General features: G+C 46.8%; 1 protein-coding gene across 3 annotated transcripts in view; it reads right to left on the bottom strand.

Moving 5' to 3' along the window:
- ATP9A (ATPase phospholipid transporting 9A (putative)) overlaps positions 1-16,764 on the bottom strand; it is a 46,639-nt gene that overhangs the window by 11,893 nt on the left and 17,982 nt on the right. For 2 of the 3 annotated variants that reach the window (XM_030231309.2, XM_050982142.1), the window contains exons 12-20: positions 16,096-16,238; positions 15,237-15,349; positions 12,989-13,201; positions 7,863-8,024; positions 4,383-4,475; positions 3,387-3,470; positions 2,427-2,597; positions 549-647; positions 203-292 (exon numbers count right to left, since the gene is read on the bottom strand). In XM_030231309.2, the coding sequence (XP_030087169.1) occupies positions 203-292; positions 549-647; positions 2,427-2,597; positions 3,387-3,470; positions 4,383-4,475; positions 7,863-8,024; positions 12,989-13,201; positions 15,237-15,349; positions 16,096-16,238 (1,168 nt within the window). The remainder of the gene's footprint in view (positions 1-202; positions 293-548; positions 648-2,426; positions 2,598-3,386; positions 3,471-4,382; positions 4,476-7,862; positions 8,025-12,988; positions 13,202-15,236; positions 15,350-16,095; positions 16,239-16,764) is intronic. The other variant, XM_050982141.1, reaches the window with a different exon arrangement.

The following is a 16,764-nucleotide window of genomic DNA, read 5'->3' as shown; positions in this document are numbered from 1 at the left end:
CTCCCAAATCGCTCTCCTCAATTCCCTGTTGTTTGCATTTTTTGGGCCTGAAGCTGCATTGGCTCTGGGGATGGAAAATGATTGTTTTGTGTGACTGAGCTGTGAGGAGAACCTGCTAACACTTTGTATGAAGTTCAGAGTTCCATACCAGTGCAGTACAGAATCTGGGAAATATGAAAGCTAAAACTTGAGGCATCAGTACCTCCAGCGAGTCCCCTGAGATGACCAGGGCACAGTCGTGCTTGCGGCGGAAGGCGTTCAGCTCCAGGTGGGCTTCTCCTCGGTTTGTCACCTGGGGGAGGATGGAACTGAGCAAGGTGTGCTCCACTGGGGTGAGAAAACAGCAAAGAGCCCCAGAGGGAACAAAAGTGGCACAGGCAGGACAGGCAGCACACTGAGTCAGGGCACGCAGTCACAGAAACAAAAACTGGGGGTAGAAAGCTGGGGCAAAAGAATAAAAATACCCTGCTGGAAAACAGCTGTGATCTCACAGCCCTCCTGTCCCAGAGTCTGGGCCCTTTAGGACAGGATCTGTGGGTGTTACTCACTAGTCTGAATATATGGATGTCCTGTGTCCGTGTCACCAGATGAGCGTTCTTGGCCGTACACGTGGCTGTCTCCAGCTTATCCCCTGTCAGCATCCACACCTAAAATCCAAACATTTCATGTGTTAAGTGAAGCTTAACAACCACGTCTGCAGGACCTCTGCAAGTACCATCTGCCCCTTCAGGCTTATAAAAGGACTGTTAAAATACATGTACAAATTATTATTCTAAAAAACCTCTATTTTAAAACACGCAAGAAAATTCTCACACGCGAAAGAAAGCAAAGCTCTTACAGAGGCTGAGACACAAAGGAAGTTACAGACGCTGGGTAACATTTTTCCCACCTGCAATATTTCAAGATTCTGCTGATAAACCCAAGAAATGCAAGCTAAAAAAATATGTGTATCTGTGTGTTAATGTGTCCCTCCCCGGCCATTTCTCAACCGGGTCCTGCTGCAGAAAGATCCCTCCTGGCCCAGCCTGAAATGTGGATGATGCAACTGGGCTTAGCTCAGTGCTGATGTGTACGTCTGGAACACACTAACTTGCTTGAGGGTTTTTTTTAGATTTTTTTTTTTTTGAATCTACACTGCTCCTTTTATTTTGTGCTGGTGAGGGGAGGGAGCTAGAAAGCAATGTCAGCAGCAATGGCTGGGAATTCCTTCTCCAGTGTAAATATATCACAGTGAGTTTGGTTTTTTCCACTGGTGTTTTTATTCTTTCAAGACACTGCCCGAGAATACTTAATGAATACTTAATATAAAAACCTTAAGAAAATCCAAAAACATCAACAAAAAGACCCACACAAAGACTCATTCATTTGTTAAATAATCTGAGGTTGGAAAGAGACTGGATCTTAACAAGGTGGTCCCTGTCATGAACTGCAAGACCCCCTCCACTCTGGATTTACACCTCACATGCAATGCCCTGATGAATACTGCAGTGCAAGAGGTGCTCAACACATCCCACACCTCCACTCCAGCTCCAGCCAAGGTGAGGAGAAAGGGAAGCAGGAAAACCCTTTGCAGTGTCAGGCCAGGACTCCCAATATCACTGAGGAGCTCTGATTCCCCTGGTCTTGCCTCTCTCTGAAGACTCTCTGCTGAAGTCTCTGTTGTTTACAGGGGTGGCCCCAAACAAAAAGCACTTTTGGAAGCTCATCCCAAGCACTGAATTCCCTGTCCTACCTCAGCCCCCAACACACAGCCCTGCTTTGCATTCACAGCACGGCTTCAGATTTTTGCTCACTTTGCAACTTAAAGCAGAGAAACCACAACCAGGACCCTTCACCTACTTTCCTTACCCAAATCTGAATGTTTAATCCATTTTTTTTCCCCTTTTGCAAACCTGACAAATTTTTCAGAGAGAGAACCTACACAGGCACCACAGCTGCTCCCTCACTGCTGACCGCAGCTCAGGCTGTAGGTGTGGAGTCACAGATGCCCAGAAAGCTGGAAAAAAAAAATCCAGTCCCTGATTCTCTTGGCTCAGACTCCCCTCTAGTGGCTACTGAAACGTGGATATCCACAGCTCCAAGCCCAGCACGGGGGTTGGTGCACCACAAAGCAAACACAGCCCCAAACCTGCCTTGTTTCATGCAACTCCCTGAAATAAGAACTGCCCCAAAATCTCCTGTTGGACCCCCCTCGTGCCCACCCAATTCCTTTCTGTGCAGGAGGAGCCAGAGCACTAGAGGGGATGAAAAGCACCAGAGGTGCCACACTAGTGTTAAGATTTACCACCTGCAGCACGTTCTGGCCTCAAAATGATGTTTAAAACCCTCACAGGGCTCCCCAGCTTTTACTGTACTGCCCGTGGGACAGTGCCACGTGCTCCAGAGGGTCTCAGTGCTCCTGCTGGAGCAGCCCTGGTCAGGCAGACCTTAATGCCAGCGTTCCTCAGCGTCTCCAGCGTGGGCCTGACGTCTGTCTGCAGCTGGTCCTCCACCCCAGTGAGACACAGCAGCTCCATCTCCATCTCCAGGCTCTCGATGACCGTGGCCACCTTCAGGGAGCGGTCGTGGACACTCAGCTTGGCCTGGACGTAGCGTGCCTGGGGACAGAGCACAACCAGCCTGGGACTGGGGACACACAGAGCACAGCCAGCCTGCCTTTGGGGACACAGGGCTGCCCAGCTCCAGGGGGAAGCAGCCTGCCTCCCTCTGTGGCCTTCCACCTGCTCTAGGGAAAGGTGCACAGCTTGGAACCACATCCTCTTTAAGGTGCCCTCCAACCCAGGCAATTCTGATTCCATGATTCAGAGGTAGAGCCTGTAAGGGCTAGTGAGCTCGAGGTGGAAAATGCTTAAGGGAGCTGTTGCTGTTCTGTCCCTGGGCAGTCCCAGGTGGGCAGCACAGGGCACACAGAGGCACAGCAGCTGCTGGAGGGGCACCTGCAGAGGGTGCAAGCAGCTCCGTGCCACCACAGGCAACACTTGCAGAAACAATGGCACCACAGAACCCTAAGCAGTTGCATCACATCCCTGCATTAACTGAACAGCTCCCCTTCCCATTCTGCCTGCCTGGAGGAGCCAGGCAGTGCCCTGGGCAGAGACCCAAACCCCACATGTGGAGCCCGTGTTGCCAGGGAGCTGCCTGGTTTATATTCTGCTTATTCAGGATTCAGGAACTGCTTGGGAGAGTCTTCCCTGGGATAAACACTTCATACCTATCACAGTTGCTTTATCAAAAGCAACTTTGATAAAAAGAATATCAAGACATTTCAGAACAACAATGCTAGCAGAGAGCTGGGAGGTGAGAGGCAGCATTCTCACAAGAGTTTTGTGAGAATCACTTCAGTGATGGTTTCAAAACAAAGGAAAAAAAACCAAATAAAAACTTACTTCAAAGTCTTGATACTGCTCTTCTGTCAGAGACTTCTTGGCCACGACAAGAACCCTGAGGCCTTCCCGAGCCATGTTACCACACTGCAAAGAAGGATCACATTGTAAACCATAAACTCCACTGAAATGATTTATGCACAGCAGTGTAGAGATGGCAGTGTAAGATAGCAGGTTAAGAAAATAACCATCCCATTTGAGCAAGCCCAGTGAGTCTACAATATCTGATAAAGTGCATGATAAACTCAAGAGGAAAGAGGGGATCTGCAGTAGTTGGTGACCTAGCCCAGTGATCAGGAAGAAAAATGTCCTGACTGCTACACCAGGGGGCCAGAAACAACCCCACTGATTGGATTTTCTCTGTGTCTAAGTAAAAGGGCACAAGCCTGCGATTTGTAGACTTCACATCTTTGGAAACCAACTCTTTAAAATAAGACCAAGTCATTATTATTTCTCTGAACACCAGAGAATCAGTAAGAGAAGCTACTCCTGAGGATGCCCCTGGATCCCCGGCAGTGCCCCAGGCCAGGCTGGACGGGGCTTGGAGCACCCTGGGGTAGTGGAAAGTGTCCCTGCCCATATCAGGGGGTACAATGGGATGAGATTCAAGGTCCCTCCCAACCCAACCCATTCTGGGATTCCACGAACTCTGTGCCACCATTACTGCTAACATGACAAACACACCCCAGCACAAAGCTGCCAAATGTAGTTTTGAAATCAGACCCTTCAGGCCAAAACAGATTCAAACACAGAATCAAGCCCCAGACAAATCTGCTGGGTGTCAATCAGTTTTGAGCCAAACCCATTTTATTCACAGGACTTATTCCACATTAAATATGCTGAGCTCGCCACTGATGCCTTGTTCCTGTGGGTGTATCTGGCTGAGAACTAAGCCAAGGAATGGCCAGGACCAGAACCTTCAGCAGTGAGTTAGCTATTTGAGCCCTGCTGCAGTGGCCTGGAGCCGAGCAGCAGAGCAGAGGAGCAGCCCTCCCGTACCTCCTCCTCCAGCCAGTCGTTGTACTGCACGATGCCAGCCATCACCACGTCTGCCCCCTTCATGTAGAACGTGATCTCTCCTGTGGATTCATCCTGCAGACACAACACAGCACTCACACAGCTGGGGGGCCTCGCAGACTGAGCCATGAATTCTCAGCACTGCAGGCACAGAACTGTCTGCTCTGGGGCAGCTGAAGGGCCACCAGCTCAGCTCCTGGTCTGGGGCCAGAAGGAGATTTCTACTCACCTCCTCACAGCAGGAATTCCTGCTTTAGACAAGGGGGATCAGCTTTTTAATCAGCATCTCCACACAGACAGACCCTCCCAGCCCTGACTGCCTGTGCCTCCAGAATAACCTCTAGCCCTCACCTTGAAACCTGACTCCCTGCTTACCTGAACAACAGAACAGATGCACAAAGCTTAGCAGGGTAAAAATCACTCTGATTTACCTCTGTTACACCATATGGAATAAGCATAATTAGAGCTCATGCTTGCCACAGAAAGCTTAGACTGCTGCCTGCCTTATCTGATACAAGGAGTTTATAGGCTGCAAGCAAAGCATATTTACATTACCACAAATTAAAAGGCCCCTTCTAAGCAGGCAGATTTGTAAGGAGGCCATAGCTTTGAGTATTACAAGCTAATGGAAACCCTGGCAATTTCCTCAAAGGAGACAAAACTATGAATGAGGAACAAACTGCTCTGTAAACCTTGACAGCCACCAGGGATAGGAGGAAAACAAACTTAAAATGCAAAACCAAAAAGCCCAGGAAGGTCTGAAATAAACAGCTGTGAATGAAGGGACGAAAGAACTTTAGGAATAAGAAAAATGTAAGAAAAGCAGAGTGGACACTTCATTCTCTCACCTAATATTTGGGTCAGTCCGTTCCACCATTACAGAAATTAGTGGTGGAGGTTCTCACACATGAATAGGTTAAAAGCCCCAGGTTCTCTGACACTGGCAAAACAGAGTTAAAATCCACAGCACAAAAAGAAAAATTGGCAAAATGTAGCACCTGATGTGGACACTAAGACTGCAAGGAAATGAAGTGTCTTTGCTGAGGAAATGAAGAAGTAGCCAAGGATAATGAAGCTCCTTTGCTGACTATCTTTGCCAAGCTCACAGAGATGTTCACAAGGAAGATGCTCATTATTGAGCCCAAGTGTGGTTTTCAACGTCCTGGAACATCCAGCCCTCACAGGGTGATACATATCCCACATCCCCAGAGGAAAAGGGGTGTCACTCTTCCAAAACAACCAGAATCTGTTTAAATAAAACACACCACTTCTGGCAGTAGCCAAAGGTAAAGGTTTATCTATGAAATTATTTGATTAAAGAGTGTCTAACAACATCTCTGTAGGAAGCTGAATAAAGACTGCACTTCCCGTGCTGCAGAGCTGGCTTAAGATAGTTTAGATTTTTTGTCCAATATAAATACTGTATCAGCTATCTCCTTGCATTAGTCATTTCCTCTGCCCGAGTTCAGGAGGAGGTTATTGCGTTCTCAGATCATGGCAAGATCACTCTATAAATCTGCACACAGATTTGCCAGTTATATTGTTTTGGGGAAGCATCTTTTTCCACCATGGTCTGCCTCTGGCCACGGTTCAAAGGCTCCTTTTCAATTCCAGATATGACAATAGCACTATCTCTGCTCTACAACAAAGACCATTCCACATGGGTAAGGGGAAAAAAACCAAAGAAAACGAAGAATGGAAAATATTGTGGTCAAACAAACAGGCCCTCTTCAAAGAGGAAGATAAGTCAGTGCACACTATGCTTGGGTAGAACAGGATTTCTTAGAACTGAAATAATCAGGTACAGAAATGACAGTTGAGTGCAAGGAAACACTCAGATATTGTAAAAATACCCCAAAGCACGCAACATCTGCCACTTGTTTTCACTATAAACTATTGCTTTATTTACGAGAAGCTGTGTTGAAGGAGATAATTTCCTAGGGGCAGAGCAGACAGGATGTGCAGGGAGATGCAGCCTGCAGGGACAGCACTGCTGGGCTGGACACAGGAACTGCTCACACTCTGACCCCAGGCTGGGCAGGAAGCCTGGCAAAATTCTCACAGGGCTCTCAAGAGCCTGAAAATCGCAGTTTATAAGGACAGGCAATACCTGTGCAGGTGAGCAGGAATGTTTCCCTTTGGGTTCTGCCCACTGCAGTGCTGGGTGCAGCTTCATCTCCCTCTCTGGGTGTATTTTCTTCTGGATGCTTCATGCTGCTCTCCCTCCCCTTATTTCTGTTTTTTAAATAAGCAGCAGAGTTTAGGAGAAGCACTGAAAAGGTGAACACCCTTCAAGGTGTGGATAAAACCAAATGGAGTGCCTACACAATCACACATAAATGTCTAATTAAAGCGAATTTTACTTGATAACTACCTATTTATAAACTTTTTTTTTTTTTTAATGGAAATGAAAACCCTGCTTGAAGATACTATTTCGGAATATACAGAAACATGGCAAAGTAATGCCCAGGCAGTCAAGGTCTGCTACTCAACCCTAATTCTGCACAGGGCACACACAGAGCTGATTTTAGGGGCTTGGAGCAGCTGAATGGCTACAAAAGAAAAACCATTCACAGAGAGGGACCAGTGCTCCTTTAAAGGTATTTACAGTGAGGATCTAAGCCTGATGTTGCTCCCATTGACCACAAGTGGGAGTTTTGCTGGTTTTGCCTAAAATACAAATGGCAAAATCTAAACAGAGAAACACAAACTAGAAACCTTTTTATTCCTAGTGGGGGAGAAGATAAAAAATAGGTAATTTAAAAGGAATAAACTTCAAATCAAAGAAAGGAAAATAAAAAGGAGCACTCTTGCACTCATGATAAGAACATTTCAGGGCATTCACTTCTGTTGAGCATAAAACCACAATTTAATGAAGCTCACCCTGGCTTTGATGGCTTGTCCACCTCTTATACCTTTGATAAAACAGCATTTCATCAAAAGCTTGCAGTTGCAATAAAAGCAATGGGGAGGGAGGTTCTTTAGTCCTCCCTCTTCTATTGACAATAGCTCTATTCTAGGTCGTGAAAAGATTGCCCAGAGTGTTCCCATAGTTTCCATTATAGAAATAATTGATTTGAAGAATTTACCCTTGCTGCACTGCACTGGATACGCACTGCACTTGTTGCAGGTATCCCCTGCAGCACAAGGTATTTGTGGGAACACTCAGTGTCTGTTCAATGCACCCCATGGCTCTCTGAACTCCCAGATTTAGCACAGTGACTACTTTGTACCAGCTCAGCCTCTCAGTTCCCTTGCCCTGCCATCCCTGCTCCAGAGCCTTCCAAGTGTTTCCCCTCGTGCTGCCCAGGGAGGGAGTGGATTGCCTGGTTGATAGCCCAGCCCTGGCTGGCTGCCCTGCTGTGCTCTGGAGACACCTCTGAGCAGAAGGCCAGCCCAGGTGAGCCCCCAGGCTGCCCCAGGTGTGGCTGTCCCTGGGCAGCTGGCACTGGCAGCCCTTACCCGCACGATGATGCCCATGCGCTTGCTCTCGTAGGTGAAGGGGAAGATCTGCAGGATGGTGAAGTTGAGGATGTGCCCCCCTGGGCTCCTCAGCTGCACTGAGGACTGGTCTCTGCCCACCAGGGTCAGGCCCACGCTCTCTGTCCACTGCACCAGGGCCACCTGAGAGGAGACAGGCATGGTGAGGGCCCCTGCCACACCTCCCGAGGGGAGGGCTAGCAGGGGCCTGCAGAGAATTCATCAGTCATTAATTCACCAGTCATTAATTCATTAGTCATTAGCAGCGCTATCAAACAGATCCACTGACAAACACAGGTGCTCCTCCATGGCTTTCCCAGTGGCTTTTTCCCAATTCAGACCTTTCCTGGCAGGCTTTGGGCAGCCCAGCCCATGTCTGATGCTGCTGTGGCACTGCCCATGTGTCCATAGTCACCTCCTGCCTTCGACTGCCATGATCCACTAGAAACCAGGAATTTCCCCATGGAAAGGGTGCTCAGGCCTTGGCAGGGGCTGCCCAGGGTGGGCTGGAGTGCCCATCCCTAGAGGTGTCTAAGGAATTCCTGGAGGTGGCACTCAGAGCTCTGGGCTGGGGAAAAGGTGGGCACTGGGTACAGCTTGGAGTGGATGGGCTGGGAGGTCTTTTCCAATCTAAATGATTCCATGATTTCATTCCAAAGGACAACCCTCAGCAAGGGGCAGGCACTGGAATCCTCCAGCCCTAGGGTGCCCAAACCTCATGGGCACATCAGGGAAACCCCTTTACAAACACTTACTTTTGGAAAGAGCTATTTCCCAGCTTGCTGTCTATGAAATTAAGAATTCAAAACAACACATTCACCCTGGATTTACAATTTCAAAGCCAGAGACACTAATGCAGCACATTAAAAATTCATATTAAAAAAACCCAAACAAAATGAGCTCTGTGGTATTCTCTGTGTGTTCAGTAGTAATTGGCTCATCAACAAATTTCAACAATGTTGCAGTGATCAGCAAGTCAGCTGAAGGCTGGCTCAGACATTTTTTAGCAGAGAACCCTTCTCCCTAAACATTAAAAAAACAAAAAACACCCCACAAAAAAACCCAGATTGTTCAAGGTTTAACTGACCTGAGGTGGGCATCATTTTGATTGCAGCCTCTACTATTTCAGGACCTACAAAACTGAGTTCTCTGCAAGCTTTCACTCAGTTGCAACCAGAGCCATGCCAGAAGACCAAAGCCTTTATTTTGCTTCCCTGAGAATGAATGTCCCAGAGTGCCCAGCTCAGCTGACACATCCATCTCAGCCTGAGCTTGCTGAGATTTAACTCCAGAAGCTGTCTGGGCAGTAACAGATGGAGCAGCAGCTGACACGAGCCCATCCATCACTGGCCCCCAGAAAGGATCAAGGGATACTTTCCCTAAACAGACATGAAATACTGGAAGTGTTTTACAGTGACATTTTCAAAGGCACAAGAGTGCTGGGCACATGGTTGCTGTCGACTTGAAGGTTAATTATCCCTTCTGCCTTTCAGGTTCTGCCTCTACTGCCTCAAGCGACCACAAGTACCTCAGTTAAAAATGAAATTGATTTTGGAAAATCCCATACAAGAGATACAAATAAAATCTGAACCTGTAAATACTTGCACTGAGTTGGGATTTTATTAATTAATTGGTACAGTTGAGACTAACTGAAGAAGCTTTCATAAACTCGGCTCCTTTTCATCCAAAAACTTAAAAGAGAACCCTAAACTAAACTTTGTCTTAAATTGTCAGATTAAAAAAGAAAAAAAAGTAATTGAGTTTGCTTTGCCTTGAAAGATGTTTAGGTCAATTTGAATCAATATTTGGCTTAATATTAGCAAGTTTGTGCAGGCTTACTCACAAAGATTATGACAAATCAAAGGCTCTTTCAAGCTTATCTTTCTCAAAAGTTTCTTCAAGTCATCCTCAGTGCATTAAAGTGTGCAGCTAGATAATCCTCCTAGAGCAGCCTCCCAGAGCAGAGATGGAGCTTGGTTTTCTAATACTCTGGTTAATAAATAATTATTGGGAATTATTCCCAGCATGATGCTGCGTGACGTTCAGTGCATTCAGCCTGTGCTGGTGAGCTCCAAATGCCTGGAGGTACAAACCTCTGCTCCAGCCTGGCCTGTTGAAGATCTCCTCCGCACAGACACCTCCTCCCTCCTTCTCTGCCCTCCCACACAGCTCTGGAAGCAAAGCCTTGTGCAGAGGGACAAATGGATGGGCAGCATGTCGGAGGTGGCACCAGGGGACACCAGCACCCATGGCACCAGAAGCAGTGACATCTCTTCTGGCAGTGTCTGGGCACTGGGCTGGGATGGGGAGCACACCCCAGCTCCAGATCAGACAGAACAGGTTTGCTCTGCCCCCTGCAAACACATAACTCAAGGGGCTCTCAGCCACAGCAGAAAGATGAGAAATATGCAAGATGCAAAAGTGTATTTATAACTTAGAGGAAGGAGAATTAAAAGCAGTCTTGAAATCCCTCAAACACCTTAAAGGGAGCTCATGCTCACTGATGAGGGAAATCAATGAAGTCCCTGCCAGCATTTGCAGCTCCAGCCAGGCCAGGTCTGATACAGATCTGAGCATTTCAAAGCACAGCAGCCCCAGCAGCCCAGCACAGTATCCTTCAACTCTGCTCTCCCCGACAATTAAATTACCCAAGCCACCACTGAAGTGAGTATCGACTAATAAATTTCATTCTAAAGAGACAAATTGATCCTTCTGTGCCATGAGCTGCTCTGCAGGGTCCCCTCTGGGTTGCCTAGGCAGGCAGACAGCAGGCAGAGACCAATTGATCCCACACCCTTTCATGTCCTGGCAGCTGCCGCCCTTGTCAGGGTTAAAGACTGTTTGCCCAGGAATCCCAGCCCTCTTATCTCTGATCAGATTATATCTATTTCATTTCCCCTGTTAGTTACTGTATGGCTGCAACTGACAACTGGCTCGCAGAGCCCCAAGGCTGTAACTGATACCTGAATAAAGATACTTCAAGACTTCTAAATGGCAGCGTGCACAGGAAACAAATTTAGGAAATCCTGCTTTCTGTTACAGGAAATGAATCCTATGCCAACTGGTAGAAATTACCCTTGCTGTTAAAGTAAAGAGAATACAAGTTTTTGTACTCATTTCATAAACTGACCTTCTCTGCCATGGCAATATTTTATTGATATAGGATTTCAAAGGCTGGCTTTAACAGGAGTCCAAAGTCATTCCCCTACAGGGAATGTTATTTAACAGCATTACTCCCTTCTCAAGGGCTCCACTTGTGTAGCTCCTGCATTTTGTACCATCTAGGATGACATACAGAGCACGGCTAAATAATATTTGTATATCCAAGACCTACAGACAAGATTTCCTCAGTGCAGCAAAGCATATCTGATTTCTGAACCTGCTGTAATTCTCTACTTAAGAAAGGAAAAAAGAATTTAAACAATAATCTTGGAAGGATTAGTTATCATGCTATAGTAAAACAAATAAACAATATCCCCTGGGTATTTCAGACAAATTGCTGTGTAAATATTTTAAAGACAGAACAGTATAAAGAGTAAAAGTAAAAGAAAAATCACTGACTTCACTATATACCACAGTATATATGTAAATAAACAGAAATCTGTGCAAAAGTAGCCTGTAAATGCTTAGGAGAAAAAAAAAAAAGCTTAGATGCAGATCACAAAAATGACCATCTGGAAATCATTCAGAACTCGTTTCAGTGCAAAGGCAGTTGCTTTCTGTACACTGCCTTTTCAGGGGAGAGCAAGCCTGCCCCAGCCCATGTGGGACAGGACACCCACACCCTGCCCAGGGCTGAGGTGCTGCTGGCACCTCACTGCAGCCCAGCCATGCAGGGGGCACGGCAGAAATGCAGCCTTTGGATGATGCACAGGAGAAAATGAATATATAAAAATATATATGAAACAAATGAATTGCCTGCTTTGGGAGAAAACACTATAGGGAATATTTGAATGTATGTAAATGTGCAAACCAGCTCTGTGCCAGTCTTTCAGCAGCACAACAGCCCCAAAATCCTCACTCAGCTGGGCTTCCAGCGAGTGCATTGAATTCCATGCAAAGCATTTCTCCAGCAGTGAGGCAAGCCAGCTTCTCTTCCCATGGCAAAGGTGGGAAGGTTATTGTCAGAGGCAAAGCTGGTTTGTCTGAGGCAGTACATGGAAGAACCCTTTGAATGTAGTCAAAAGGGTGATTTGATCCCACACTGTCAGTGGGATTCTCAGGGAAATCTCAAACTTCAGTGTCTCTCCAACACGGAGCAAATGTAATTGTACATTTTGATAGAAAGCAAAACGTGTTACTTTTGTTGCACTAAAAGGTGTATCCAAGAAGCATAACCAATATATGAAACCACATTTTATGCCTCCTGCCTTTGTCACAGAAGGAAGCAACACTATAATTATACTTCCCAGATTTTGCAGGGGGTGGCAAACAGCACTTAAACTGCAAGTGCTGTATGGAACCTGATCTCCCAAATGCTCAGTAAAAGTCTCCAGTGAGGGTCTGGAGAGCTCCAAAGTTTCTCCCCACTGTGCCACCTGCACATCCCTGGCTGCACTGGGTGCTGGCAGAGAATGGCAGGGCTCAGCTTTGCTCTCCAATAAACCTGTGCACTTCACCCCCTCCCCAGAATTAACCTGGGCACTGGCTCTGCCCACCTGCACGTGGGATGTGCCATGGTTACAGAGATTTCCAGCTTCTCCCTGGTCTGGAAGGTCACACACCTCGCATAGCTGAGCTGAGGGAGCATTCCAACTCTCTTCCACAAGCTGTCCTCCCCCAGATGAGATAAGATTGCTCATAATTTACCAAACCTGCTCAAAGGGATTCCCAGAGTTGAAATGAAAAATACACCCAGGACAAAAGGTGCAGAAACAAGGACAAAGTCCTGTGATGCAGAGGCTGACAGAACGGCCAGACAGCAGCCTGGAGCTTCAGGCAGAGAGGCAGAACAGCTCAGAGGGCACTTACAGCCTATTCCCAGCTCATCAGAGCAGCAAACACATTACAATATTATCCCCTCCACTAACCCCGACCCTCCCCTAGGGAACCGCGGGGGATTTTGCAGCCAGCAGGGTCCCAGGGGCGCTCTGAGGGCCCGCACTGACCTCGTCGGGGCTGGAGGCCTGGTACACCCGGCAGGAGTCCTCGTAGTGGCGCTCGGCCTCGGCCTGGTCGGTGACGCCGTTGCTCTCGTAGACGGGGGTGACGTTGTGGCACAGCGCGATGGCCTTGACGGCCTCGTGCACGCGGCTGCTCATGCTGCGCCGCACCTTGGTGGCCAGGGACAGCCCCTTCACGGCCGGGGGGTCCTGTGCCTGCTGGGGACAGGGGACACACAACACGCTCTTACTGAGGGGAAAGACGACGTTTGGGATCAGTTTGTACGGACCACACAGGCCCGTGTCCCCACAGACCAGGCACGCTCTTAGTGAGGGGAAAAATGACATTTAGGATCAGTTTGTGCAGACCTGTGTCCCCACAGACCAGGCACGCTCTTAGTGAGGGGAAAAATGATATTTAGGATCAGTTTGTATGGACTGCACAGGCCCGTGTCCCCACAGACCAGGCACGCTCTTAGTGAGGAGAAAAATGATATTTAGGATCAGTTTGTGCAGACCTGTGTCCCCATAGACCAGGCACGCTCTTAGTGAGGGGAAAAGTGACATTTGGGATCAGTTTGTGCAGACCTGTGTCCCCACAGACCAGGCACACTCTCCCCACCCTGCAGCCCCACGTTTCTCTTCACAGAGAAAAGCAAGGCACATCCTCCCAAGAATATTTCTGGGTTTCGCATTCTCTGAACCTCAGAGAAAGAAAACACAATTCTTATCATTTGCTGTGCCTGTGTTTGTGCCAAAGCAGAATGCACCATGGAGGTTGTTTACCCAGAGTGATGGGGTTTTGTTTCCTTGGCCTGTCAGGGCCAACAGTGTGTGTGTGTGGGCTGAGAGTCACGAGATTCGGTGCAGTGTGTGCAGGGTTGAGGGCTTGGCAGATTCTGTTTCAGATGTATAGAATAATATAGTATAATAAAGTCATTAATTAGCCCCGATATCCACAGAGTCCTTCTCATCATTCCTCCTTTGTTGGGGCCCTCACAGCATTGCTACATCACCCCTCACTCAGGCCACTCAGTGTCCCTTGGGAACACCCCAGTGCAGCTCAGCTCCTGGAGCATTGCCCCTGAAGGGCCCCAAAAGTTTCAAGTTTTGGGACAGTACACTAAGAAAAAGCCCCTTTGCTGCAAATCCACCAAAGGGGGACACAGCAGCCTCAAAAGGCTCAGCAAAACCACTTTTTTACTCCACAAAGGACCAGTGGTTTGGGCAATTTAGAGTCACTTGGGTTTCATGTGCAAGAGAATATAATTGGTGAAAACACAAAACAGATGACTGGTATGGAGCTAGAAAATCTTAATTACATTCATTTATTTTTTAATACTATTTTTAGTATCAGAATGGGAGTCTTCAGATAATTGCACAATTACTAAATTATCCCAGTTGAAGAAGGGACACACAGTGATCCAGTTTCCTGCTCTGTTAACCTTTAGTGTCAAGAGGACAAAAGTTTCACTTCCAGGTCAAAGGGCCACAACATGGTAAAAATAAGAGCAAAGAATAAGAACTACAGTTCAAAATGAATCACTGCCAGCAAATGCTTCTCATTATAAGGAATCTCACTCAGTAATTATGAAAGTTTTATGAGACATATATCCATTACTAGGGTAATTCCACATGTTATTTTCCACATTAGTGATTGGGAACCATAAGATCCTCAAATTTAGTATCACTGCTCATCAGCACTGCTGCCAAAATCCAACAGCAAACCCTCAGCTGAAGTGCACTCAGTCACTGCTCACACACTGGAGCAGTCAGTCACCCAAATGGTCCTGACAAATACTGGGCACTTTGGCAAATAATTAATTAGTAGTTAAGTTTTCTCTAGACATTCAGTATAAAATGAAGGCAAATAAGGCTGAAGTCTGGGGGTTTGTGATTTGGGGGTTTTTTGGTTTTTGTTCTTTTGGTGTTTTTTAAATACAGCTCTGTCATTTAAGGGTCTCAACACCAAGATAAGAACCAAATGCTAGGAAGGAGAAAGAAAAGAGATAGCTGCATATCTAAATAAAAGTTATTTCAGACTCAGACCTCAGCACCAGGACACACTTGCACGTGAGGTGAAACAACCCACACGATAACGAGCAGTCACAACATTATTTATGAATTAAGCATCTAGTGACCTTCAGGCTTCCCCAAAAGCAGCTCATAAGCAGATCCCTACCACATGGAATCCCCACTGGCCCTGTGCTGTGGAATTTTGGCACAGGGAGCCAGGGAATGCAGCTGGTTGTACCTGGGTGTAAATGCTGAATATGTGGCTCTGCACCTCGTCCATGGAGTCCAGGCCGTACGCCACCGTTCCCAGGTGGAGCCTCTTGAAAACCATCTCGTTCTGGGTGAGAGTCCCTGGGAAAACAGCACCATGGATTGGGAACAACAGCCCCCTGCCCAGCACACCTCCTGTCCCTGCTGTGCCTCGAGCACAGGAGCCTGACCGTGGGCCAGCAGCTGAACCCATCGCTGCACCACTCCCAGCACAGCCAGGGCTGGCAAAAAACCCCAAATCAACAGACCTGAGGGCTCATTCTCCTGGGAAGTGGGAGAGTACAAATAACAATGAGATTCACCCCACATTCAATACCAGCAGGAGCTGCAGGCATAGTTCTGGTCCCACTGGAACCAAAACAATTGGAAACTAGTTCAGTGGGACCAGGATTTTATGTCAGACCAAGCTTTTCATTACAGCTCAGGCCTTTGATTCAAGCTCAGCTTCAAAAGTGTAAGGGCAGCAGCAGACAGCTTCTGCCTAAATATATAAGTTATCTTAATCTGGCTTTGAAAACTAGCTCTAGAAAGCTGATTTTAATTTTATTTTTAGCCTCAGCTTTTGTTGGAATAGCATGCTTTAAGTACTCCTTCAAGTAGTATAATATTCCTGTCCTACCTTACTTATAGTGCATTCAGAACAAAAAAAAAAAAAAAAGGCAGAACTTTTTTTTCAAAATCTGATTAAATCATATAGTCAAAGTGACAGGAAATGCATATTTCTTCCAGTCCAAAGAAATCTTACATTATCCTCTTTTCCTGGCCAAAAACATAAAAGAATCCAAACAACATGCCCTGACTCAAAGCTGCATTTTCTGCACCAATACCTGTTTTGTCTGTAAGCAAATAGGAAATCCTCCCCAGCTGCTCAGGGATAGTGCTGGACCGAACCACAGTGCCAGGGATTTTGGAATCTCTGCGGATCACCCAGCTGTACACAATCTTCCCCATGTCCAGATTCACACGTAAACTGCACAGGATGAAAGAGAAAAAGGAAAATAAAAAGCATTACCAGGTAAACTTTGGAAAAAATCCTTGTGAACTGCCACAGTGCATTAAAAGGACAACAAGTTCCACAGTGCACCTGAGGTGCCAAAGGAGAGTTTCAGGAGAAGTTTGTTCAAGTCAGTGCTTTGGTGGCCAATGTAATTACACTGTGATTCCAAGACAGATGACAAAACTGAATGAGAAGAGCAGATTTGATTTGAGGGGAAGGTGGACAGAGTAAGGATAGTGATGGATACCAGAGAGCAGATTGAAAATGGAACTGAAATGAAACCCAGTCCTGTACCCAAAGCAAGTTACTAATCTACTCACTAATACAGTACAATTTAGTATCAAAGTTTCACTGCCCTCTAAATGCATTCTCCTACATTCTGTATAAAACACCCTCCTTTTCCATCCTTTACTCTCTTCTAATCACAGTAAGCAGGTATTCCAAACACTGAGAGAAGGGAATTTGAGTGCCTAATCCACAGCCTGCGCCAGTGAATGGG

This window comes from Serinus canaria, chromosome 20 (genome assembly GCF_022539315.1).
Source record: "Serinus canaria isolate serCan28SL12 chromosome 20, serCan2020, whole genome shotgun sequence".
Lineage (NCBI taxonomy): Eukaryota > Metazoa > Chordata > Aves > Passeriformes > Fringillidae > Serinus > Serinus canaria.
The sequence above is the reverse complement of the archived record's forward strand: the minus strand, read 5'-3'. Positions and strand labels throughout refer to the sequence as shown.